Below are 25,056 nucleotides of genomic sequence, written 5' to 3'. Positions count from 1 at the left end.
ATGCCCAGTTAGTTCCTGAGCCCCTCCCCAAGGCCAACTTCCCCCAGTTTATATACTGGGCATGACATCACATGGTATGGAATACCCCTTTGGCCAGTTGGGTCAGCTCTCCTGGCTGTGTCCCCTCCTGAATTCTTGTGCCCTTCCAGCCTTCTTGCTGGCTGGGCATGAGAAGCTGAAAAAATCCTTGACTTAGTTGTTGCTAAGTAGTGTTTATACTGAAAACATCAGTGTGTTATTGACATTCTTCTCATACTGAACCCAAAACATAGCACTATACCAACTACTAGAAAGAAAATTAACTCTATCCCAGCCGAAACCAGGGCAATGCAGCAGATGGACGTGCTGCCCTTCAAAGGGACCTCAGCAGGCTGGAGAAATGGGCAGACTGGAAACTCATGAAGTTCAAAAAAGGGAAGTGCAAAGTCCTGCACTTGAGCAGAAATACTTTCCATGCACCAGGACAGGCTGGGACCAACTAGTTTGACCATGAGCCAGCAATGTGCCACTTGTGGGAAAGGCCAATGGTATCCTTGGCATCACCAGGATGATGATGAGGAAGGTGATTATTCCTCTCTACTCAGCCCTGACAAGACACAGCTGAAAGTGCTGTGTCCAGTTCTGGGCTCTCCGGAAAGAAAGATGTGGAGATGCTGGACAAGGGCCAGAGAATGGCCATTAAGATGAGTAAGGGTTTAGAGCATGCATCTCACGAGAGTGAGTGAGAGCTGGGACTGCTTATCCTGGAGGAGAGATTGAGAGAGCTGGAACTGGTTATTCTGGAGAAGACTCAAGAGGATCTTATCAATCGATATAAATACCTGTCTGGGGGAGAAGACTAAAGAAGACAGATTCTTCTTGGTGTCCAGTGAAGAGACAAGAAATGGGCAAAAATTCAGATGCAGGAAATTCCATTTAAACATATGAAAAAAGCTTTTTTACACTGAGGGAGGTCGAGCACTGGAACAGGTTCCCCAGAGAGATTGTGGAGTCTCCATCAGTGGAAGTATTCAACAACCTGCTAGGCATGGCCCTGAGCAGCCTGCTGTACTTGGCACTGCTTTGAGTAGGGAGTTGGACTAGACTGATTTCCAGAGATACCTTCCAATCTCCATTCTGTGAGTGAGTAGCCTGCAACCATGTTCCTGTATTGGTTAGTTAATTACTTGAAAATTGCTATTGAGATATGCCTATGAATATGAGGTATTTGTACAGTTTTGTATTTATGTCTGAGAAAACACAATGAGTGGAGCAGTCACAAATGGACATTTTTGTCAGTAGTCTTTCACTGGAGATGCTGAGGGACAAGTGGAAGCGAGGACTGCATGGTTTGGCTACTTCCATATCAAAGTTATAGCGTGACAAATATATGCAAAAACTTCTGCTGCCTTTACAGTTCCTCTGCTTGCTTGATGACTGAAGGGAGGCAGTTTGAGGTGGTATCAGTATTGATCTTTTAGTGAATCACGTCTATTATTTTGGAACAGTGTCATTAATTAGCATATTTACTCAATAATGCTAGGCAGTATTTTTCCTGTGTTTATGTGATAAGTGACAATCTTCCCGTTAGTCTTGCTGTTGCATTTAAACAAAGCTATGTATTTGATAGTAATGGTGGTGTAATTACCCTGTTAAATGACAAACCTTGAAACCACTAAGTTTAGATCACCGGTCACTGTTACTATTTTGTTCAAAATATTATTTGGAGGTAATTGAAAGTAGCTAAAAATGACAGATCAGACACATAGCCAAAATGGAGAGGGTTTGTTTTGTTTGTTTTTTTTTTTTTGCCGCTGGCATCAAAGGAGCGTAACTGTATTTGTGGATGGCAAGCTTGTAAAACAAACAAACAAACAAACCCCAAAACTCCCCCAAAAACACCCCCTCCCCAAGCCCCCCTCCCCCCAACCCAAAGAAAAAACCAACCACTACAAAAAAAAAACCAAAACAAAACAAAAAAAAACCAACCCCCCCCCCCAAAAACAACCAAAAAAAACCCCACTTGATTCTGGATTGGACTTTGTTTCTCTAAAGTTGGATGTTTAAGTTTCCTTAATGTATTAAGTCTTGATACTGTATTGAATTATTTCATCTTGGTGAAGAACACTTCTATGAAAATTTCCTGAGCCTTTTTATGATATTCCCTGGGATTTTATTGTTCTCTTGTTTGTTTTTACAGAATAGGAACTGGTTTGCTGACTCTCTTGATCTCTTGCTTCTCATTGGTATCTCTTTGTAAAAACAAAAATAAGTACAGAAATAACGAAGATCTGAAAGTACATTTTTATCAGGTCAGTTGCTACTTTTCAGTAATTCTGAATGTTAGAGGGTTTTTACATGCAAATTTTTATGTACTTTCTAGGAATGTGTTCCTACCAAGGGTTCAATTTTCAAGAAGAAAATTATTGTTCCTAAGACTTTTCCACTTGAATATTTCAAGGGGACCATGTGCTCATGGTAATATGCATTTTTAAATATCATAATGCTGTGTTCCCAAAAAGCTTATCCTGTGCATATTTATGTGTATTGATATATAGATGTGCATACACATTTTGATGCTCTACTCAGAGTTTGATGGTTTGTCCTGCCTTCAGTCTGTGTATGTAACTTCCAGCGACCTTGCAGGAATTGCACATGCACACTGAGAACAGGCTTGCTGGTTCAGGGGCTTCTTTCCAGCTTCTGGCTGTTGAATAACAAAGTGAGACTGATACTGAGCTGGTTTTTTGTTGGTTAAATCTTCTTTCAGGTGAAAGATGAGATTTTTTTTTCTTTATAGCTTCATGAAATAGGTAGATCTTTTCATAGTAGGTACTAATTAAGTTCTAGAGAGCCTTTAAGATTCTAACAATACCTTGTATGTCTGCTGTCCTCTTTTGTTTTTTAGAACTTATTACAGGATAATGGTTTTATTTCAGGACCAGCTTTATTGGTTATGACTTACATGCTGGAGTTTCTTACTGAGCTAAGCAATGCATTCATTATATGACTGATTTAGGTATGGAGCTTAAATTGGTTAAAAGGAGGAGGGGAAAGAATAATGAATGCTTAAGATGCCTTTACCTGAGCACGCACACGTGTGTAATGTGCTGGTGGTTTCTCTTAACTTTTCCAGCTGAACTGTGGAAAAGAGGTATCAGTTCCGTTCTTAAGCATTTAGGACAGATATTTTCAGTATATACTTAGCAGTGGATTTCTCACTGGAATGCCTGAAAACAAATTGTACTGGATGGAGGAGTGAGAGGACAGCTGGGTGGGCATCTGGCAGCTGGCTGACATCAACTTGCCACATAACTGCTGCAGCATCTCATGTGGTGTGACTTCGTGGAGAAGCTCACAAATGATGATGATGATGAAATAGATCTGTAGTCAAAAAGTAATGCCAGACTATTCTTGAGCCAACTTTAGAGAATCGGGAAATTCACTCACAGAGCCCTGGGATACTTAATTAGATTAAAATGTTCTGCCTCCTTGTTCAGGGAGTAACATCTTTGTTTTTCTCCCAACCTTGGAGAATATCATAAAGCTCCTCAAATTGTTCCTTTATCAGAGGATGTTTTACAGTAGTGACATTTAATTACTAGTATCTGTTAGATTTTTATTTCAAAAGCTTACTTGGGAATGGAAAACATGGGATCCACCATTCACACTGAGGGTAAGGAAAGGATTGGGAGGGGAGATTATTCAGACTTAGAGGGGGAAAAGGACATTACAGAGGCATTACCCATTTCTAAGTAATTAACTTGTTTTGAGGTTAGGTTGCATGTAGTTGCTTTGAAATGGACAGCAATATGAAAGAAAAACATTTGCCAGAAGACTAGTATTTCTAGGCGATTAATTTCCCTTGTTCTCCTTTTACGTTTTCTTTTGAGTTGTTGTTGGGGACAGGGAAGGGGGTAATCTTCAAAAATGGTGGTTTGGAGCATTTTGAACTCCCAGGCAGTTTTAATGGTGCGATGAATCCTCTAGTCAGATGCAACAGACCTATTTTGCAATGACAGGCTGTGATCACCTCACTGACATTCATATACATAACCACACATGATCAGGTTCCTGCTTTGCATCTGACAAGGGGTTTCTTATAAGTAGTTTTGGCAGCTCCCCCATATGTGGTTTTGGAGGCAGTCACTGAAGGTTATGCTTTCCTCTGATAACATTGTTCCTTCCTAGACAGGAAACTAAGATTGATTGATGTTTCTTCATTTTGGGGAATGAGAAGATAGATTAATTTGCTACAGGTCTGTCTTCTTTGTGTGCCATTTTCCTCCAAGTATAGACTGAAGTGGAAGGGAAAATACTGCATCCCTTCCTCGTACTCTTTATGGTTTGTCTTGGGGGTTCCCTTAGCCCCTCTGCTAACATCTGTTGTAGGTTCAGCTCTGACTAAAAGCTTTTAAATTACACAATGGAGAAGGAATAGCTGGTGTTTCTAGTGTTTTTCCTTTTAGCAAAAAGTCTACTGATCTGACCAAACTTCTCTGATCAGAGTCCCCTGACTTTTTTTTTTTATAATCTTTTTCTTCTTTGTTTTTGGTAGTGTCTGTGTGCAAGAACCCTCTTAAGTCTTTTGTTTTGCCTCACCTCAAATTTTTGCATCTGCTCATTTGGGATGAGATGCATTTTCATACAAGAAATAAGGAAATATTTCCCAAAGGCTCAGGTAGTTCTTATTTGCCTGAGTTGTTCTTCACAAGTTATTTTAGAATTGCATCTGAATAAAGACACTTCCCTTTTCAGTTCTCTTCCTATTTCAGTCAGAGAAAGAGAGGGATTCATAGAATCATTTAGGTTGGAAAAGACCTGTAAGATCATCGAGTCCAACCGTCAACCCAACACCACCAGGCCCACTAAAGTATGTCCTGAATTGCCATGTCTACGTGTTTTTTGAACACCTCCAGGGATGGTCACTCCACCACTTCGCTGGACAGCCTGTTCCAATGCCTGACAACCCTTTCAGTAAAGAAATTTTTTTCTAATATCCAATCTAAACCTCCCCTGGTGCAACGTGAGGCCATTTCCTCTCAGCATAGCCTAGGCTTTTTGTTGTGCTTATGATGAACTTTTTTTCTCTTCTGAAGACAGCTTTCTTCTTTCTTGCCCAAGTGAGCTTCCTTTTCCATCTGGGAATTAACCTGTAGTGAAGATATCATGCCTGGTAAGGAACAAAGCTTGTACCATTACATTAATTGCTCTTCTTTTGGCCAAAAAGAAACCTGAGTTGGCAGAGACCATCAGAGTAGGCAAAAAAATGGCCAGTTTGTGTGTAGACCTCCACAGAAAAGGTAATTCTCTCCTATCCAGTCCTGAACTATGTATTTTTGTGTTGGTTTCTCCGTGGATGGGACAGAGTGTACACCTTAGCAAATGAGTATGAACTACATACCTGTATGGATCTGAGAGGCCATTTACAGGCTGCTCATTTATTGGTGGTACACTGGTTTTTGTAGCTACACGCTATAGATTTCCAACATGGGTATTAGCCTTAAAGAAACAAAAAAGTCCTAGACAGCCAAATAGCATGATCAAAAGATTTTTCAGCAAAAGTGTATAAATAAAGACATTTTAAAAAGTAAAAATGCAAGATTGAGTAGCTTCATATGGTTACATTTGTGTTACAAAAACTTCAGTTATGTTTAAACCTAATTTTGAAGTTTTGATACATGTCACTGTTTGCTTGAAGCAGAAGATAATAATTACACCCTCACAGTTTTTGAAAATTGCCAAGAGTTTCTCAAGTTTTCTCTTGATATCATTAAAACAGGAATAACATTTTTCTTGCTGAATTTTGATTGCTATGGCAAGGAGAGAATCGTCTTTTGGTTAATGCTACTTTTGTCTTCTACCGAGGTGGGTGTCAGTCTCTTCTCCCAAGTAGCAAGTGATAGGACAAGAGGAAACTGCCTCAAGTTGCACCAGGGAGGGTTTAGATTGGATATTAGGAAATACTTCTTCACTGAAAGGGTTACCAAGCATTGGAACAGGCTGCCCAGGGAAGTGGTTGAGTCACCATCCCTGGAGGTATTTAAAAGACGTGTAGATGTGGCTCTTAGGGACATGGTTTAGTGGTGGACTTGGCAGTGTTAGGTTTACAGTTGGACTCGATGATGTTAAAGATCTTTTCCAACCTAAATTATTCTATGATTCTATGATCTTTGAGAAGTCATTAAGGCTTCAAAAATGGTGAAAACAGGAGTTATTTATAATCCATCAGCTAGACTGCTGCAGTGCTTACTGTACAACTTAATTTTTTTTGCTGGAGAGAACACCAGTTTCTCTTTGGCAGCAGTTTCATAGGTGAAGTCCAGGTTTTTTTTTCCACTACGGAAAACACTGCTATTTTCATTGTTTGATAATGTTGGGCCAAGTTATTATTTCTAGGAGGCTTGAACTTCATGTGGGTCCAAGATGGTCGGGTTTTTAATTTTCTCCTCTAAATTAGGAGGAGAAATAAACAGTAGTAATCTATGTCATATCAGTGGAATAAGGGGACAGGAGGAGTGTTTTCAACCAGCCTTTTAAAGTATCCAGCTGATGGTGCTGGTTCTCCTAACACTTTCTCTATGGGTTATCATGTTAAATGCTTCAGAGAGCTCCCAGCCAGAGCTGCTGGCAGAGAGGTGTTGGGACTGCAGATGTCACCCCTGATTTCTTTCTAGCTGTGACCTGTGGATGAGTGTTTCTCAGAGGCCAGCTGTTAATTCTTTCAAGAATAATCTCTGAACTTTAAAGAAAGTTGTGAAGGGGGAAAGAAGACAGATTCTTAGCTGGAGACCTCAGTCTGCATCTCCAAGTTGCTTCTGCTCTGTTCCACAGTCCTGGAGATGTTGGTGAAAGCTGAAAGCAGTTTAAACATTACTTAAACTGCAAACACAGGAGTCTCAAAAGCAGATGCTGAGCCCTTCCCTGGATGCTGGCATAGATCTAGCAGCAGTAAGTTGGGTTTACTAACCTGCCCAGGTCATCACAAGTCTTCCACGGCACAAGATACATTACAGGAGATGACACAAAGTGAGTGCAAGTGACTTCACCAGTGGCTAGGGGATAGCAGAGGGATTACCAGAGCTCATGATGCTAAAAGAAGTTGAAAAAATATATCAAAGGGGAGACATCTGGCCTGAATACCACAAAAGCATCCCAAATAAACATCAGAGGTCTAAAGGGGCCAATTCCCTGAGCTTTTGGAGGCTTAATGCTTTGGCCTAGCTTATTGATGTCACACAGAAGTACAAGTTACGTGTTCTTGTGGCCTGAAATTAAATAGAAGCAGCAGATACTGAGCACCTGTGAAACCGGGCCAAAAAAGGATGCTGACTGCTAAGTGTATCCTCTGGGCAGGTACCAGTAGGTACCACTGCATCTGGCAGGGGAATGGCAGCTATGGCAGTAAAAAGTGATGGATGTGAACACTATGTAGTTGTTTTGCACTAAAAAAAGCCACAACAGCAATTATACCTTGTAATGCAGTTTTAAAGCACATGTTTGCAAAGTACCATGCATGCTTGATTTGCCTTTTAGTGGAACTGCAGAGTTCTGAATAAATAGCAGCAATTGAAAACTGAGCTCAAGCATTTTCTTGGATGATTGTCATCTTTCAAAAATAACTGACTGATGGGGTAATTTTCCTAAGGTTTTTCGCGTCTACTTGATGACTGAATGGTGTCTCTTGAATTAGTCAAGAAAAAGAAACCCTCTTCAGCTTCACTGCTTCTCCAAGGCAGAGGGCTCTGCTTGAGATGGTTCAGACAATTTCATTTGAACAGTCTGCTAAGATTGCAGCTTCTTTCCATCTCTTAAAATCCACCTCCAATCTGCTCTGCTGCTGCTGTCTCTTCTTACAGGAGCTGTGCTGCCCATGCAAAACTCTTGCTTTAACTAGCCTTCCCCTGTACCTGATCCTGCAGCAAAGCCAGAGGTTGTGCTAGTTCTTTGTGGTTGCTGTTTGAGGACAAGTGCTTCTTGAAAAACTGAGGGCGTATGTTTTCTGTGGTTTACATGAGTGTTTAAGTAACCAATCTTGACAGAAAGCTTATCATGTCAAATCAGTGATCCAGGGCACTTGTTTAAACTATTTTAAGATAGTACAAATAGATAATAATAATAATTTAAAAAAAAGTTGTTTTAAAAAGCATAAATTGTAAAAAGCTAGAAATACTTGACACTACATATCAGACTTCCTGTTGTTACATTGATTCAGAGGATGTGTTTATGCAACTCTAAAGCATATTTACATATTTAGTATGGGATGGCAGAGATACATAGATTAATTATGTGTTTTATTATCTGATTTCTTCTTTCTAGATGTTGAGTATTGCACTTTCAACATATGTTGTGAGCAGTACCCATGAGAGTCTTAAGAACAAACAGGGATTGCCTATATTGAATCAAATTATTAGCTGGATGACTCTAGGTAAGAACATCTTCCCTCTCAAACTTGTATGCGTTTGAGGTTGGGTGGAGGGCGGTGACATTTTTCTACATCTTACTTTTGTGCATATTCCTTTATTTGACTCCTAATAGTTCCTCCATGTGTTCACTATTCTTTCCCAAGTGAGGTTTTTTGAGGAATGTTAGTCTTCTAAAATATTACTCATTTGTACATTTGTAATACAATGCAAACAACTTTGATTTACAAGTAGCTTTATCTTTTGTTTTGAATATTCTGAATATCTTGAAGACCTGTTTTAGGAATATGATGGTATAAATTCCCTTTCTGTGTCACTTGGAGCCATATAAGGGTGATCTGAGATGTTCTGCAAGCAATCCAGTTAAGCATAGGAAAGTGAGGAAAGGTTGTTGCTGAATTTCAATAGAAACTTGAAGTTGCAGCTGATGATGGAGACCCTTGGGGTGTGGAAGTGCTTTTCAGAGCTGCCTTGCAAAATAAGTGTGAACTAAGGATGCTAATGTATGTTTGATATCTGTTAGAACCTAATTATTAAAGAAAAAAATGATTTACAAGTCCATGGATTTTTCACCACTCTAAAATTAAAATGCCGGTGCCAGCAATAGGTGCCCAGAGCCTGGAGAGGGATCACAGGTCAGCAGGAGAGCACCTGAAGAGCAGCACAAAGGAATTCCAGCCACTCCAGCCAGTAAGTCAGCTTCATCAGGAGGCCCACTTAAATACCTCTAGCATGGGGAATAAACAAGAACAGTTAGAGATACACGCATGCCTGCAGGGCTGTGCTCTTACTGGCATCAAGGAGATGAGGGGGTGTCTCCGTCTGTCAAAGACCAGCTGGAATGCATGGAGCTCCACCTGGGGACGGATAAGGAGCCAACCGAGAGCTTATGGGTCAGGATTAAAGGGAGAGCAGGGACAGGTGACATCATAGTGGGGGTCTGCTACAGGCCACCTGACCAGGAAGACCAAGCGGATGAGGCCCTCTATATACAGATAGAAGCAGCCTCACATTCATAAGCCCTGGTCCTTATGGGGGACTTGAGCCATCCCAATATCTGTTGGAGGGACAACACAGCAGGGTATAAGCAATGCAGGAGGTTCCTGGAATGCGTTACGACAACTCCAAGTGATGGAGAAACCAATGAGGAGAGGTGCTATGCTGGACCTTCTCACCAACAAGGAGGCAGTGGTGAGGAATGTGAAGTTCAAGGGCAGCCTTGGCTGCAGTGACCGTGAAATGGTGGAGTTCAAGCTCACCCCTTAGGGCAGTGAAAGAGTGCACAGCACGCTTGCTACCCTGGACTTCAGGAGAGCAGACTTTAGGGCCTCTTCAGGGATCTGCTTGGTAGAATACCATAGGATAAAGCCCTGGAGGGTAGAGGGGCCCAAGAAAGCTGGTTAATATTCAAGGATCACCTCCTCCAGGCTCAGGAGCCATGCATCCCAACAAAGAGGAAGTCAGGCAAAAAGGGCAGGATGCCTGCATGTATGAACAAGGAGCTCTTGGACAAACTCAAACACAGAAAGGAAGCCTGCAGAGGGTGGAAGCAAGGACAGGTAGCTTGGAAGGAATACAGAGAAATTGTCTGAGCAGCCAGGGATCAGGTTAGGAAAGCTAAAGGCCTGATAGAATTAAATCTGGCCAGGGACGTCAAGGGCAGCAAGAAAAGCTTCTGTAGGTACATCAGTGATAAAAGGGAGACTAGGGAAAATGTGGGCCCTCTCTGGAAGGAAACAGGAGACCTGGTTACCCAGGATATGGAGAAGGCTGAGGTACTCAATGACTTTTTTTGCCTCAGTCTTGACTGACAAGTGCTCTAGCCACACTGCCCAAGACGCAGAAAGCAAAGGCAGGGACTGGGAGAATGAAGAACCGCCCACAGTAGGAGGAGATGAGGTTCAAGACCATCTAAGGAACCTGAAGGTGCACAAGTCCATGGGACCAGATGAGATGTATCTGCAGGTCCTCAGGGAACTGGCAGATGAAGTTGCTAAGCCACTCTCCATCATATTTGAGAAGTTGTGGCAGTCCAGGGAAGTTCCCACTGACTGCAAAAGTGGAAACATAACCCCCATTTTTAAAAAGGGAAAAAAGGAAGACCCAGGGAACTACAAGCCAGTTAGTCTCCCCTCTATGCCTGGCAAGATCATGGAGCAGGTCCTCCTGGAAACTATGCTAAGGTGTATGAAAAATGAGGAGGTAATCAGTGACAACCAACATGGCTTCATTAAGGGCAAATCATGCCTGACAAATTTGGTGGCTTTTTACGACAGGGTTACAGCATTGGTGGATAAGGGAAGAGCAACTGATGTTATCTGCCTGGACTTGTGCAAAGCATTTGACACTGTCCCACATGACATCCTTGTCTCTAAATTGGAGAGACATGGATCTGATGGATGGACCACTCAGTGAATAAGGAATTGGCTGGATGGTCACACTCAGAGTTGCGGGCAACGGCTTGATGTCCAAGTAGAGACCAGTGATGAGTGACGTTCCTCAGGGGTCGGTATTGGGGCCAGCACTGCTTAACATCTTTGTTGGCAGCATGGACAGTGGGGTTGAGTGCGCCCTCAGCAAGTTTGCTGACAACACCAAGCTGTGTCATGCGGTCAACATTCTGGAGGGAAGGGATGCCATCCAGAGCGACCTTGACAGTCTGGAGAGATGGGCCTGTGTGTGAACCTCATGAAGTTCTACAAGGCCAAGTGCAAGGTCCTGCACATGAGTCAGGGCAATCCCAAGCACAAATACAGGCTGGGCAGAGAATGGATTGAGAGCAGCCCTGAGGAGAAGAACTTGGGGATGTTGGTTGATGAGAAGCTCAGCATGACCTGGCAATGTGTGTTTGAAGCCCAGAAAGCTGGCCGTATCCTGGGCTGCATCAAAAGAAACATGACTAGCAGGTCGAGGGAGGCAATTCTCCCCATCTATTCCGCTCTTATGAGACCCCACCTGGAGTACTGCATTCAGCTCTGGGACCCCCAACATAGAAAGGACATGGACCTGTTGGAGTGAGTCCAGAGGAGGGCCATGAAGATGATCAGAGGGCTGGAGACAGGCTGAGAGAGTTAGGGTTGTTCAGCCTGGAGAAGAGAAGGCTCCAGGGAGACCTTATAGCAGCCTTCCAGTACCTGAAGGTGGCCTACAAGAAAGCTGGAGAGGGACTTTTTACAAGGGCATGTAGTGATAGGACAAGGGGTAATGGCTTTAAACTGAAAGAGGGTAGATTCAGATTAGATGTGAGGAAGAAGTTCCTCACTGTGAGGGTGGTGAGGCACTGGAACAGGTTGCCTGGAGATGCTGTGGATGTCCCATCCCTGGAAGTGTTCAAGGCCAGGTTGGATGGGGCTTTGAGCAGCCTGGTCTAGTGGAAGGTGTCCCTGCCCATGGCAGGGGGGTTGGAACTAGGTGATCTTTAAGGTCCCTTCCAACCCAAACCATTCTATGAAATCAATTCAAAATTAATACAAATGATTGTGATCAGTGTGTATGTGAGCAAGGCTCTCTTTGTAATGTAGTTTTCTTTGGAGCATTTTCCTTTCCATCATGCTTTCCTAACTCTTTGTAACCTGCTAAGCTAAGTGGGGATCTCTGCGTGGATGAATTCCTTGCAGTCGTAAAGTCTATGAGATCAATGATGTCCTGCTTGGCTTACTGGAGCAGGAATTGAGGGTAAAGGTTATCTTTCCTATGTAAGGGTGAGAGAAAAACATTTTTCATCTAGGAGATGATTTGGGCAGAGAGGTCTAGAGTTATGAGGAAAAAGTATATCAGAAATTCTCTTTGCTGTGGGTGATGTTTCTATGATAAAAATAAAGCTAGCAGTGAAGTAAACTGTATGTACCCAAAAAGTCTACTTGCTACCATGGTAGTATTGAATATTTTAGCAAAGTCTTTCAGACTGGAAGTAATCATTTTAAGTGAATATGATATACAAGGTAGGAGCTTTATGTACTTACTGAAGCTGCTCTACATAATTAAACACAGAACTAAGCAGGTAAAAAGCTAAGGCATCCAACAACGTATCCTCAGTGCTCCTGTTGGAGAGAAATGCCTTGTCAGTACCATAACCACAACTAGCACCTGCCTTGTCACTAGTATGTACCACAAATATGGCACCATAAGAATAAAGATACCAAGGTCTACTGTAGCTTTTCCAAGGTTGGTGGCATTACAGCTGGTCAAACTCCTCTTCATCTTTTTGCTTAGTTGCGGAAAAATGGCACTGTTACTTACTGAACTCTCATTTTGCACCTCTGTGTGTATTTATATAACCAGAAACACAGTTACCAGTGTTTATTCATAATAACATTGCTAGGATTATTATTATCATGTCGGTAGGATAATGAAACTTGTGAAGTTTTCTGGAAAATTGTTCCTCCCTCCCCAGCTATTCATTCTGATTAATATGAGGCCTACCTTGTTTAAAGTTTTAATTTAGGCCTAAAATTATTTTTTTGAAGAAAGACTGTTTTTTGGAGAATCAGGCAAATGAATTAGTGATGGGTGGGTTCCTGCAGGCCTGCGTCTAGCTGGCTTTAGCTGTTACACTGTATGGTTTGTGCAGTGTACATTAACCACAAACATAGAGGTAAAACCAGGAGGCATAAAGTTAATCCAGCTGCTTCCCATGTTCTTCAGAACTGTCTTTATGTTAGCAGATATTTCTAAATGAATGTATATTATGTTTTAAAGTTTTCGTCAGTGGAAATCTATCATAGCAACTTGCCAAATTTTGAGGAATTTGGCATGGCTACTGTCTGCAGGGGACATGTACAGAGATTTGTATAGGTCAGAAACCTGTAGGTCTTTTGATGGTTAACATCTGATGTGTCATATCAGAGATGAAAGGGGAAGGCTAATTATTACCTACCAGCCACTCATCTGTTCTCATCTATGATTGCGCTCAGAGTGATACACATCTGATGTGTTGAGTGTCATTGAAAGAGGCCAGTTGCCGTGCTGAATTTCTTTGCAGCTGTTCTGACTTGCAGTGAAGTCCCTGGAGTTCCTCCTTGAGTTGGGCCTTCTTTAAATATAGAAAGCTACAAGTGATGCTGAAAGGCTGGAGCACCCCTGAAATGAACTCACTCTAATTGTAGCAGTGGCCAAGGCAGAAAGGCAGGAAATAAAATATACTGACCCCCACGTTTTAGAAACAGCCTCATCTTTATTTCGTTGATATGTTTACTATAAATACTAATGTATACTATGATAATAAGTGTCAGCGAGCACTTTCCATATATTATAGTTTTATTTCTGTTCCTTAATAGAGTGATAATTAATTATGACTTACTGTTTATGCAGTCTTTGAGTGATTCAGTAATGTGAAGGCGCTGTATCACAATGAAGAATCACACCAATGTTATTTGTCAGCACACTTCTTCATAAACACATAAAACTTTCATATTAAAAAATCAGGTTTAAAGATTAAATCACAGCAATGCTTTTCCTTCTCTCTTTCCTTGCTTCAAGCACTGGCCACTTTTCCTTTACTCTTCTTTGTCTTTACTTGCTTTTCTAGTAGCCCATTTCCTTTCTTCCCAGTTTTCCTCACCTCCTGTAAACTGTTGGGCCCTGTCCTCACCTGCAGAAGTTTCCCAGCTAGAGGGGTGTCTTTAGGGGTGGCACAGACTCTTCTAACCAGGGCTGACTGGGCAGTTGAGCAGTGGACTGCACTAAGGAGCAACATGCAACTCTTAAAATCGCACATCTGCATTAGAGAAATGCATTGCAAGTTGAAAGCAAGGGCATGACAGATCGATCCCCTGTAGTTCCTTAAATATTCCTGTTTTAAAACTTTCAAGTACAGAAACTACCAACTTATTAGCTTCTCTATCTTTACTACCAGTATTTTCAGTTGCACCTCAAAATGTGGCAGGTTTCCTAATCTAATCCAGTGGAGCAGTGGCTCTGTAACCACAATCTTGGAGCTGCCAGAGGTCCTTGGGGCCATGGTAAGTGGTTCTCAGAGTAGTATTAAACAGCCAAGTTTGAGCATTTTTTTCGGGTAGTGCTTCTGCATCATCTTAAGGACTTATTAATATCAGTTTGTGAGAAATTCTAAAAGCTGTGAGGTAGAAAGACAGGGAATTAAAATTATAGAGAACTAAAATTACTTTTGATAAATATTAAGCATTCCAAACATTGTTTTTTCTTTAGCAAAAGTAACTTCTGAAAATAGAAAGGCATGTATGACCAGTATTGAATTTCTGTACATAAAGTGTCAAGATTTGGAGAATGTTATCATGTTACCGAGAATGAAATGTTCTGTGTGTAGTGACTGGTGGATCTCTCTCTATTGCAGTTTCTTCCTCGGTGTTGCCGTTGCTGAGCCCCACATTTCTCTTTCAGCGACTGTTCAGCATATTGCTCTCCCTGATGTCCACCTACCTGCTCCTCAGCACAGGGTACTTCTATCTTACTCTGTTTGGATTGGTCTTACATATGAAAATCAAGGGCTAAATGTGAAACTGCTGAATCTCATGAACATTTCTGTTAAAGGTGTAATGTGTGCTTCCAGCTGTAGTCTCACCATTTATCTCCTTGTTTAGTTTCCTAAACAAAATTTCAGGGGAACTTCCATATTCCTCCTTGTATTATCAACACTGTTTTGTTGACATTCCTTTCGGCTAGACCAAGCAGTGGCTGGAAGGGTATGTATTCAAACAATCTTGCACCAAAATAAGTCTGGTTTAGTTTATGTCTTTTGTTGTTTTGGCATGTGCTTTTCTGCTTGCAAACAAAAGGCAACTTCTTTCCCGTTGCTCAGCACTGGTGTCTAGTTATGGCTTAAATGACGTGTGACAGGAAACAGGTAGCCCTAAAATGAGGGAAAATTTTATTCAGAGAGATTTTCATGGAAGTAATTTTTTTTCAAAGAGATGCTAGTCCCCATAAAGAGTTGGGCTTGCTTCTTTTTTGATAAGACAGCTCTGCAGAGCTTGTAAATGAAGAAAACACTTTGTCAGCCAACCCTTTTTTTCCAGACTCAGTAGCTCTTAAGAGCATAATTAATGGGGAGTATAGGAACCATTCTTTCTGCCTCCCTCCCACTTATCCTCTGGATTTAATTACACTGGAAAATTAAGTGGAATAAAATATCTTGCAGCAGACATTTTGCAATAGCTGCCTCTTGTGGATACTCTCATTTTAGATGAAGCATCTCTCTTTTTTAATCTCCTGCCTCCCCTTCCTCCCACTTCCCTGTTAAGATTTTGATCCTATCTTACTCCTGTCCGCACGCACACTCTTACGCTCAACCTTCTTAGCCTGTCCTGGTTACTGGATAAAGCATGGATGTTGTTCTCTCTGAGGCTGGTAACCTCCGTATTTTGGCCCTGCACCAGACCACTTAAACACTGACAGCTCTCTGCTGTCTTCCTACAATGTTCAAATAGCCCAACAAATTTTGGAACAATTCTTTTTAAAAAATAAAAATAAAAAACAAAACCCCAAAACAACCAATCATAGCAAAAACAAGGCACTCAGTGCCAAACGTATCCAGTGTTTCTCTCCTCAGTGTTCTGTTATGTCATGTAATGATAACTCAGTGCATTGCCCAGCTAATTACACCACCTTTCTAGGTGCAGTTAAGTGCAAGTATTGAAGAGCATGGTCACGTACAACCAGTTGTCACCAACTCAGTTGAAGACATTCAATTTGTAGGCAAGTGTAGACCATTGTGAGGATTGTAGGTACCTTTCTTACTGACAACCCAACCATTGTCTTCATGTTTAACTGCTTGTCATTCTGATAATTAAAGCAGAAATGTCTAACCAAATTTTTTTGTTCCAGTTTGAAACTGCTTTGTAGTTATGCTAGTGGGGAGGCACAACAATACCAAGATTAACTGCAATGATATTCTTATTTTTAGACAAATAAGTGTGTGTCCAAGGAGGAAAAAAAGGAAAAAAATTACAGTCTTGTCAGTATTAGTGCCATAGTCAGTGTCAGTATTATAGTTTTATCCTGAAAGAAAAAAAAAAAAAATCTGAGAGGCACCATGAAGTGCAACTGAGATGTAAAGGGCAAGGAGAAACTAGGATTATCCAATGACAGTCTACATCCCTAAGTTATCTGGGGGTTTTAATCTTCACATAAGTACTCTCATAGTTTGCTATGTTTGAGTGCTATAGGAGCCAGAAGTAATCTTCTGAGATTGGGGTTGTAGCTAGAACAGCTTAACGGCCTTGGTTAGAGCATGACTTGATGCTGCTATTGGGATGGATTGGTATATAGTAAAGAAAAGGACATTTCACTTCAGTGAAATGTAATGCTCTTTTTATTATACAGATGTGTCTCTCCTTGGAACTGGACTGAGATGACCAGAATGAGTTTGTGTGATTAAGACCTAAAGAGACAAAATCTTTAGTTGCTGTCTAGGTTGGACTGTAACCCCTCAGTTCCAAATAGTTCTCATTAGAAAATTTTCCATTTTGCAGAAAACGGGTAGCAAATGTGATTCTTTTTTTTTCCCCATTTCTTTTTAATTTTATTCCAGTTTTGTTAAAATTAATCATGACACAAAGGGCACTCATCCAATGTTGTGGCAGCCATCAAATGAGAAAATGGGTGCAAAACATGACAAAGCTAAAGCAGCCTCGCTTTCTCCTACTTTTACCATTTAATTACTGTATGGCTTTAAACTTCAGCCAACTTTGGGTACTCCTCAGAAATGGGTAGAGAAGGGGGAGAATGCCACTAGATCTTTGGTATATCATTTGTGTGAAGAAAGAAAAAAAGGAACACGTCAGTATTTGATGTTAAATAGTTGTTAGTGACTGCACTTACTGAGATTATTATGTTACTCTTCAGGTATGAAGCTCTGTTTCCACTGGTGCTGTCTGGTTTGATGTTTGTGTGGATAACTATGGAGCAAGAAGCACTGCAGCACTATGGTCTTTCACTCAAACCAAAGGTAACAGCTCGAGATAGTTATATCAGGTTAATTAACAGCTTTATCTTTTTCTTCCCTTGAGGATATAATAAATATTCTGAGTGGTTTTCACAGAGCAGCACTTTGCATTTCTTTAATTTTGGGAAGCCAATATGAGCTGTTTTATGAAATAGGAATGTGATCTTCTAAGAAAGATTGACAGTTTATCTTACTGAAGATACTCCACATCAGAGCCATTTCTAGGAAGGCTGGAAGTCAGTTTGACTTAGTGATATGTTCTGTAGGCTACAAAGCTCTGTTTGTCAAGCATAGTGCTAATTCAGCATAAGGTACAGTAACTCTTTCAGTGTTACTGTACTTTTTTTTTTTATTCTGATGGCATGTTCACAAGTGAGAGGCTGAAAAGAAATAATTTGATTTCTGAAATGACCCATAGGAAATACCAGAAATCTTAGTCTGACTTTGTCCTTCCGCTCTTTCTTCAGGGACAGTTTTATTTCTGATTAGACAGACAAGGAGCTGGAGACTAACTTGGAACTAGCACCTTCTTGGATTTGCCTGGAGAGGGAGTTTTGTAATCAATGCAACTTCTTTCACCTTAAAATTTAGTATATTGTCAGCAATTTTCAACGCCCATGCTGCTGCACTGCTACTTAGCTTTTAGGTTACATCAAGGGTTTAACAAACTGTGGCTATGCCATTGATTCGGTTAGATCTGAAGTGCCGGTTGCAGAGTCGTCTGGGTGCTCAGAGCCAGGCAGGGGTGCAGCACAGCTCTCCTGCCCGTCTCCCAAATGTGCCGTCCTTGGTGCAGGTCACAGAGAACCTGGGTGCAAATGCATGGGAGCGGCCAGAGTCACTTGTAAGACAAGTGGCAGTACACATCTTTCCTTCCTTTCACAGTTCATAATAATTAGGGAGAAGTGCCAGGAGGTGAATTCTGAGCCAAGGCAGTCACCAGAGCGGACCTGACACATACTGTGGTTTTGTGGTTCTCCTGCAAGGGAGACGGTTTTAAAACTTGAGAAAGAACAGGCTTTACCAATTTAAGGCTGAATATCAGAAATAAAAATGGGAATTGCTTTTCATTTATGCTATGTATAGTTACGATATTTTGTGTGAGCATGTTCCGTAGCATCTTAAGTGACAGCGAAGGAATCTGAATGTAAAAATGTACACTTGGCGTGAGGCCATGATTGCAACCGGAGGTTTCTAGCACAGCAGAGTAATCTGTGGGATGTACTTTCTCTTCTACTCTAGAACCCACTCTACCTTTTGCATCTTCTAACAATGCACCTCAGTAATGCTTGCCTGTCTGATGGTGGTCTGATGTTCTGTACGTTTTAAAATAAAATTCTATTAAACCAGTATTAAAAGTGATGAACACTTTATTAATCAAATGCAAATGAAAAGAACATAAGTAAGCTGTAATTAAGTTTTCTGTTGTCACTCCCTGTATGTCATTTGACTTTTGGTTTTAAATGAAATGAACAATAAAGCTTACCCCTGCTTCCCGTTTTTAGATAAGAAAAATCATCTTTAGAATGCCTGTTAATATATGCCACAAAGTAAATCTTGTATTAGAGAATCCAGCTCAGTTCTCTGATGATGTGAGATTATTTTTAATTAAAATGTTATCAGTGTTGAATGTCTATTACTTGAATTTTTTCTTTTCCCCAGTGAAAAGGAGTTCATTGACCTCTTAAACTCCATGAAGACAATTTCTCTTCAGGTCAGGTGATACTGTGCTGAGAACTGATTGAAGGAGATGGAGAATATTTTAGTATTCTCACTCACAACATAAGTCAACTGAGGATAATTGCAGTCTTTTATTTCTGTGGGTCTTTATCCACATGCTCCTGTGAGCAGTAGAAGTGCGTGTGTGTAGGAGGAATATTTATGATGAAAAAAGATGATAAGTCTAAGGCACAGAAGTTCATTTTTAGTGTAGATAACAGCAGAAGCTCCACTGTTCATTTGATCATCTCACTTGTACAATCTTTCTGGCAGATTCATTAAGGTATAATGAAAATACGGGAAAGGTTTGCAGTCCTCATCATAGTGCTACTCTAAAAACAGCTGATAGGGAAGTAGGTTTATTTCTCATTCGTTTCAGTAAAAATATGGTGGTTCAATCAAAGTACATCAGTTGATACTTGGTATTGATTTCTTCTGCTGTCTTTCCAGCTTGCTAGTTTCAACTTTGCCTATGCTACTGATATAACTCAGTTTCGACAGCTCCACCTAGATGACATCCGCAGGTCTTTCTTCTTTGTATCCTTTTGCCGGTTGCTGCATTCCAGGGAAAAGATGGGTTTGTTTCTAAAGGCCCTGCAATCAAAATTTGTAGCCTGGTAGGCTCTGGAAACAAAAGCTAGTGAAGATGATTTGACTGATGTTGCTTAAAAGACAATGGTCTTGTACATTATGGTTTTTGATAATGTATTAAGAAATCCAGTACAAACTGCACTGGTTTGGAACCTGGCTCCTTGGCCACTTTGAAAAGTTTGGTCTCTCGTGACCAAGTTGAGGTAAACTTTCTTCTAAGGAGTCCTGTTTTCAGTTTGGTTTTATTACATTTTGGCTGGAGGGAACTCATTCAACTTTCACAAATCATTTAGAAAAGGTGAGTTTAAACTTATTCTCATTTTCTCATTTTTAGAATATGGCAGTGTGTTAGGAAGAAAATGTTAGGGGGCAGGCATTGGCCATGGCCAGGCAGATGAGATGAGAAGGAAAGTTCCTGCAGACTCTTAGTGAAACGTGTTCCCAGAATCTAGCCTAGAATTATTTATATCACGTGGTTTCTCCTGTTAGAAATTATATGGGCTTGGGAGGGAAGAGCTGTTTGTTCACTAACATAGCAGTTATTTTGCATTAGTGCAATGAAACTGCAGCTGATTTTTTTTTTTTTTTTTTAATACTGTTGAGTTGATAAAGTCATTTTTCTCTTCCATTGTGGGACTGCAGTTAAGTGAGAGGTATTTGGCAGCAAGGGTGATGGGTGTGAAAGTGGGAGAGAAATTATGAGCCAGTCTAGAACCTATGGGTTTCTAGTGCAGGTGGGTTATCATAGCTGGAGCTGGGGAGGGAGTTGTCTCAATACTGGTTCCTGCAGAAACAGGCTTTATAACTCGTAGGATAACCAAATCTGAGAGGGTGGATCACAGTCACAGAGTCTACGCTGTTGGAATTTGGGACAACGCTGTTGGACATTGGGAACCTGCAGCAGAGGAGGTGTGACAGATACCTCATTAAGAAGGCAGTTCAATGTTAAGGAAGGAGGCAAAACAGTTTGCTAGGTGTTGAATGTTTGTGTTTGCTTTAGAGTATACCTGAAAAGCAAATGAGACACCTTGCAGTAAATTTATGAATTTAATTTGCTATTTTGCTATTTTAACAAAACATAAGCTAACTTTTAGTAAAGCCACTGCTGTCAGATGCTAAAAATTAGCCAAAACAAAAGTCAATCAATCCAATTGCATTTTTTAAAGCTCCAGCATAGACCTTCTTTAATCTAACACTTGAATGTAGCACTACTTTAATCTCATCTTAATCTAAAACACTTGAATGTATTCTGTCCCGCTTCTGAAAAAATACACAATTTGCAGGTCTCCTTTGCAGAGACCAGGTATGATACACACCTGCTCAAAAGATGTTGTGCCTTTAATTTAGATGCCGTTTAATGTTTAGAAATAGTGGTATTAGAAGAGAAACCTTTTCTACTAGAGCAGTCACATTGCAACTATGCCCCAGTGAGCTGTATATCTTAAGATTGCCTCAAAGTTCCTATATAGGGCCCAAAAGTCAGCATGTGCTGAGGGACCTTATAGCCTGATCTTCCAGAAGAAGATTCGGATTGCTTATGCTTAGCATTTTGATTAGACCTATGTGCTACTGGTTTTTTTTTGTTTTATTGCAGAACTGTTGTTCTTATAAATCTTAACTGGCAGAACTGTGCTATGCTGTTAGACTGCTGTGTTACTAAACTTGAAATGATGTGATACCCTTGGGAACCATAATTTCTTTAGTTATGCTGACCTAATCCTTCCAAAATATTGCATGCAGAATCCCAACGATTCTGCTGAACAGTTGGTAGCAAATTGTTTGTGCAGAGACTTAAATGATCCAGTGGAGGAGTTACAACAGGAGTGGAAGGACCAGAGGGAGTTCTGGCAACAGCAGCCAATCATAGTGACTAACCCTTTACCTGATGCAAAAAAGCAGTTAAAAAACATTCTTTGACTGAAGAGACGTGAGCTATAATGGGCCCCAATGAGCTCAGGAGGTAGAATAATATCTTTCATGGGCTCATGTAGCAGCAAGTGGTGTACCTAGATGAAAAGCAGAGAGTTTATAAAAAAAACCTTCTAGCTATATAGATACTGCCAGAGTTGTCCTCCCTTCCCTCAAGTAAGGAAAAAACTGGGAGTCCCATGTTGCAATGATAGACTCAGCATAACCTTTAGACAACAAATCTATGGGAGGGATAGCATAGGAACCTTTAATCTTGTTTCATAGCCAACTACCTCTTCCACAGTCAATTCCTCAATAAAGCCATCTCTTCTGGTGTGCAGTACACATGCATATGTCAGTACATTCTGAAAAAGCATGTGCGTTTGAATGCACGGCTGGGATTGTGGTCCAGGGATGTTCCTGTCTTGCTAGGTAGGGACCCAGAAAAAACAAGCTGCAGCTTTCTGGCAGGAGCCTCAAGACAGGCTCTAAAATCTTCCCCAGGCAGTGCCTGTCCTTTAAAATTGACAGAGTCATGTGTGAAATCTTGGGTAGAGCTAGACAGTACTTTGGATTTCTTAATGCAGTGTAAAGCTGTAATAGTGGGTCAGCTTCTTGTAGTTTCATGATAGGATTGTGAAAGTAAATTGCAATGAAGGGGGGAAAATGCTGGGTTTGTTTTACTGCAGCCATTTCTGTGGTGTATTTTCCTTAAATACATCTAGGTTTTCTTCATAGTGACAGCCTTTTTTGGCACCGGAAACATAGCTTCTGTTAACAGGTAAATTTTATTCATTGATTTGAGACACAGGGTACAAAAAATTCTTCCTGCAGTTGGCATACTAAATATAAATTTGGTTAGCAAAATCAGGGCAGCAGAATTAAAGCAATAGCCAGTGGAATAATGATAACAGTATATTTTGTTTCTGCTCTCTGTAACATGTTCCCTAAGAGCCTGAGCTTGTTGGTTATGAGGTCGTCTCAATTTCCATTAGAAGTTATTGGCAGCGTGAGCAGAGAGAGCTCGGCTGCTCACCATCAGCATGGTGCCTCAAAAGACACGAGTGGAGAGAAATTGTGGAGAAAGAAGAGTGAGGTTGGCACTCCCTGCTATTTTAATATTTGAGCAAGAGAAGAGAAAGTTGGCAGCCTTGTTTAAAAATGTATATACGCACAGTGTGTTACAGGGTAACTAAATGCTCTATTTTTTTAATGGAAAATGCCATTTCAAAGATATGTTGTAATATCTTTTTCATGTTTCTCTAGTTTTGATCCTGCTTCTGTCTATTGTTTCTTGACTGTGTTCAGTCCCTTTATGATGGGAGGCTTGCTTGTGCTGAAGGTTAGTAATCTTACCTTAGTGAAATTTTCTCAAAGAACTGTTTAATAAATAACGTCATGTACATGCTTGTAACTATGCAATTTACAAAAACGTATATATGTATTTGAGCTTCATTAGCCTTCTTAAGCATATGTGAAGCTTTCAGCCTTTGTAGTGTTTCTAGAGATGGATTCTGTTTCCCAAAAGAGAGAAGCTGAAGTGCATGGAAGTATAATTTAACTGCATTAGATCTGTTTATTGTATTAAAATGGAAATTTTAAATGTTGAAAAGACTTAAGTTATTTAAAAAATGATAAGCTTTCCCTATAGCGTAATATCTACAGAAACATTGAGGATATAAATATTTTATTAGCTCTATCTACATTACATTAAGTACAGGCTTTGAATGCCCTACTGATTAGATTGTGATTTTACAATGAATATTATATCTTACAATTTTTAATAGTCTATCAAAGATTGGATTGCACTTCTTGTTTGCAGGCAAGGTGTGGGAGCTCTTTTCTAATATTTGAGTAAAGGATCTGCCAGAGTGGTAAAGAGGCAAACAGGAAGGGAGACATGGTATTTATGGGTTATTGCTAAAATAACCAGTATTTCCTGCCTCTGCCTTTCTGGTGCTTCAGTCCCAGAGAAAGCAGACTTAAGTTACAGCTATACTGTGTGTTATAGTGCAGGACATAATAATGCCAGAGAACAGGTTTTAGCAATGCATTTTGCACTACTAACTTAAGGATTACAAGTCAACTTTGGAAAGAGGAAAAGGCAACATTGATGTTTCTAGCTTCTTTGTTTTGTTCTTAGTTTACTGAACTGTTTACATTTGCTTGACTTCATTTTGGAGAGCCAGTGTGATCCTTGCCTTAGTGAATACATTCTATATTCAGATATTTTTGTGTTTGAGATGAGATTGTCCTATTACGCTTGGAGCTCTACAGCCTGTCACATGAGATATTGGATCTGAATAGTTCTGTCTTCTCGCCTTGTTGAAGTATTTATCAGTAGTGCTAAAATGGATAAATGAAGTGAGGATCATTAATGTGTTTTAATTATAGTTTTCCATATTGCCTCATGGCTTATTTCACTGCAGTTCAGCTATGACCATGGAAGGGGTTTTTTATTCATTTACTAAATGTGCTTCCTGCAAAATGAGTTTCTACCCTTTCTCACCAATATTTTATTTTTGTAACATACACATTCTGTAATAATTCCAAAAGCAGGAGAATGTTTCCACAACCTGCCAGGTTGTTTTCTAAATATGGCTATAAACTAAAATGTGGTTTGTATTTTAAACAGGTTGTAATCCCATTTGTTCTGGTATCATGTGCTTTCGAAGCTGTTCAAGTCACAACACAACTGTCTTCTAAGAGGTACAGTAAGTGCTATATTTCTGCATTAGTGAGGGTTTCAAATCTATTTTGCAAGAATTCAGAATTGTCAAATCTCAACCTAAATTTAAAAAAAGCAGTAGATCATGTTATTACTTTTATTTGTTTATTGTGGTTTGGGTTTTTGTTCAGTGATTTTTGCAAGCTCAGGAATTCTTTTCTTAGTGATAAATGAGTATAAATGGAAGTGTTGGCCCTGTCTGAAACAATCAGATATTTAATATTCTTTGCTGACAGTACACGGAAGGAGCACTTTTCCCCCATAATATAGAAAAATGAGCAGAATTTAAAGTCTAATTTTTGTTTTATATTGCATCTCTGTCTATAGTATAATATTTTTGAATATACATTTATAATGTAACCAATTTCTAGCTTTGTAGCACTGACCTCACCACAAACAGCATTTTAAAAAAAACAAACAAACAAAACCTGCTGGATGCCCTTTCATTGCAGTTCAGTGCTTCTCAGGTGTGTTCAATATTACATATTTTTTGCAGTAGGACTAGATGGCTGTCAGTCCTTTCCCCATCTCTGAAGACTTTTCAGAGAGAATGCGAGATGGATGCCCAGCCTTGCAGAGTCCTGTATCCAGACTTGAAATACCCTCACGCTTCTCACTGTCTCAAGATTTTTACTTTTTTTTAACTGCTAGCCCTCACTACCCTTTTCAGTGGACCCAGTGCACATGACTGAATCCTCTGCTCATCATGTGAGATTATGGACGCTGCTGAGATGAAGGAGGTCCCTGTCAGCCACATGATTTTGAGTTTGTCACTGTGGAATGTTGTG

The 25,056-nt window shown here is 40.3% G+C and overlaps 1 protein-coding gene across 2 annotated transcripts in view; it reads left to right on the top strand.

Annotated features, from left to right (window-relative positions):
- PIGN (phosphatidylinositol glycan anchor biosynthesis class N) overlaps positions 1-25,056 on the top strand; it is a 111,414-nt gene that overhangs the window by 74,634 nt on the left and 11,724 nt on the right. For both annotated transcript variants that reach the window (XM_069808942.1, XM_069808943.1), the window contains exons 19-26: positions 2,180-2,291; positions 8,299-8,407; positions 14,713-14,815; positions 17,223-17,325; positions 19,492-19,578; positions 22,266-22,321; positions 22,807-22,882; positions 24,176-24,249. In XM_069808942.1, coding sequence (XP_069665043.1) covers positions 2,180-2,291; positions 8,299-8,407; positions 14,713-14,815; positions 17,223-17,325; positions 19,492-19,578; positions 22,266-22,321; positions 22,807-22,882; positions 24,176-24,249 — 720 coding nt within the window. The remainder of the gene's footprint in view (positions 1-2,179; positions 2,292-8,298; positions 8,408-14,712; positions 14,816-17,222; positions 17,326-19,491; positions 19,579-22,265; positions 22,322-22,806; positions 22,883-24,175; positions 24,250-25,056) is intronic.

Source organism: Haliaeetus albicilla, chromosome 21, assembly GCF_947461875.1.
Source record: "Haliaeetus albicilla chromosome 21, bHalAlb1.1, whole genome shotgun sequence".
NCBI classification, from domain to species: Eukaryota; Metazoa; Chordata; class Aves; order Accipitriformes; family Accipitridae; genus Haliaeetus; species Haliaeetus albicilla.
This window is presented reverse-complemented; position numbering and strand designations above follow the sequence as displayed.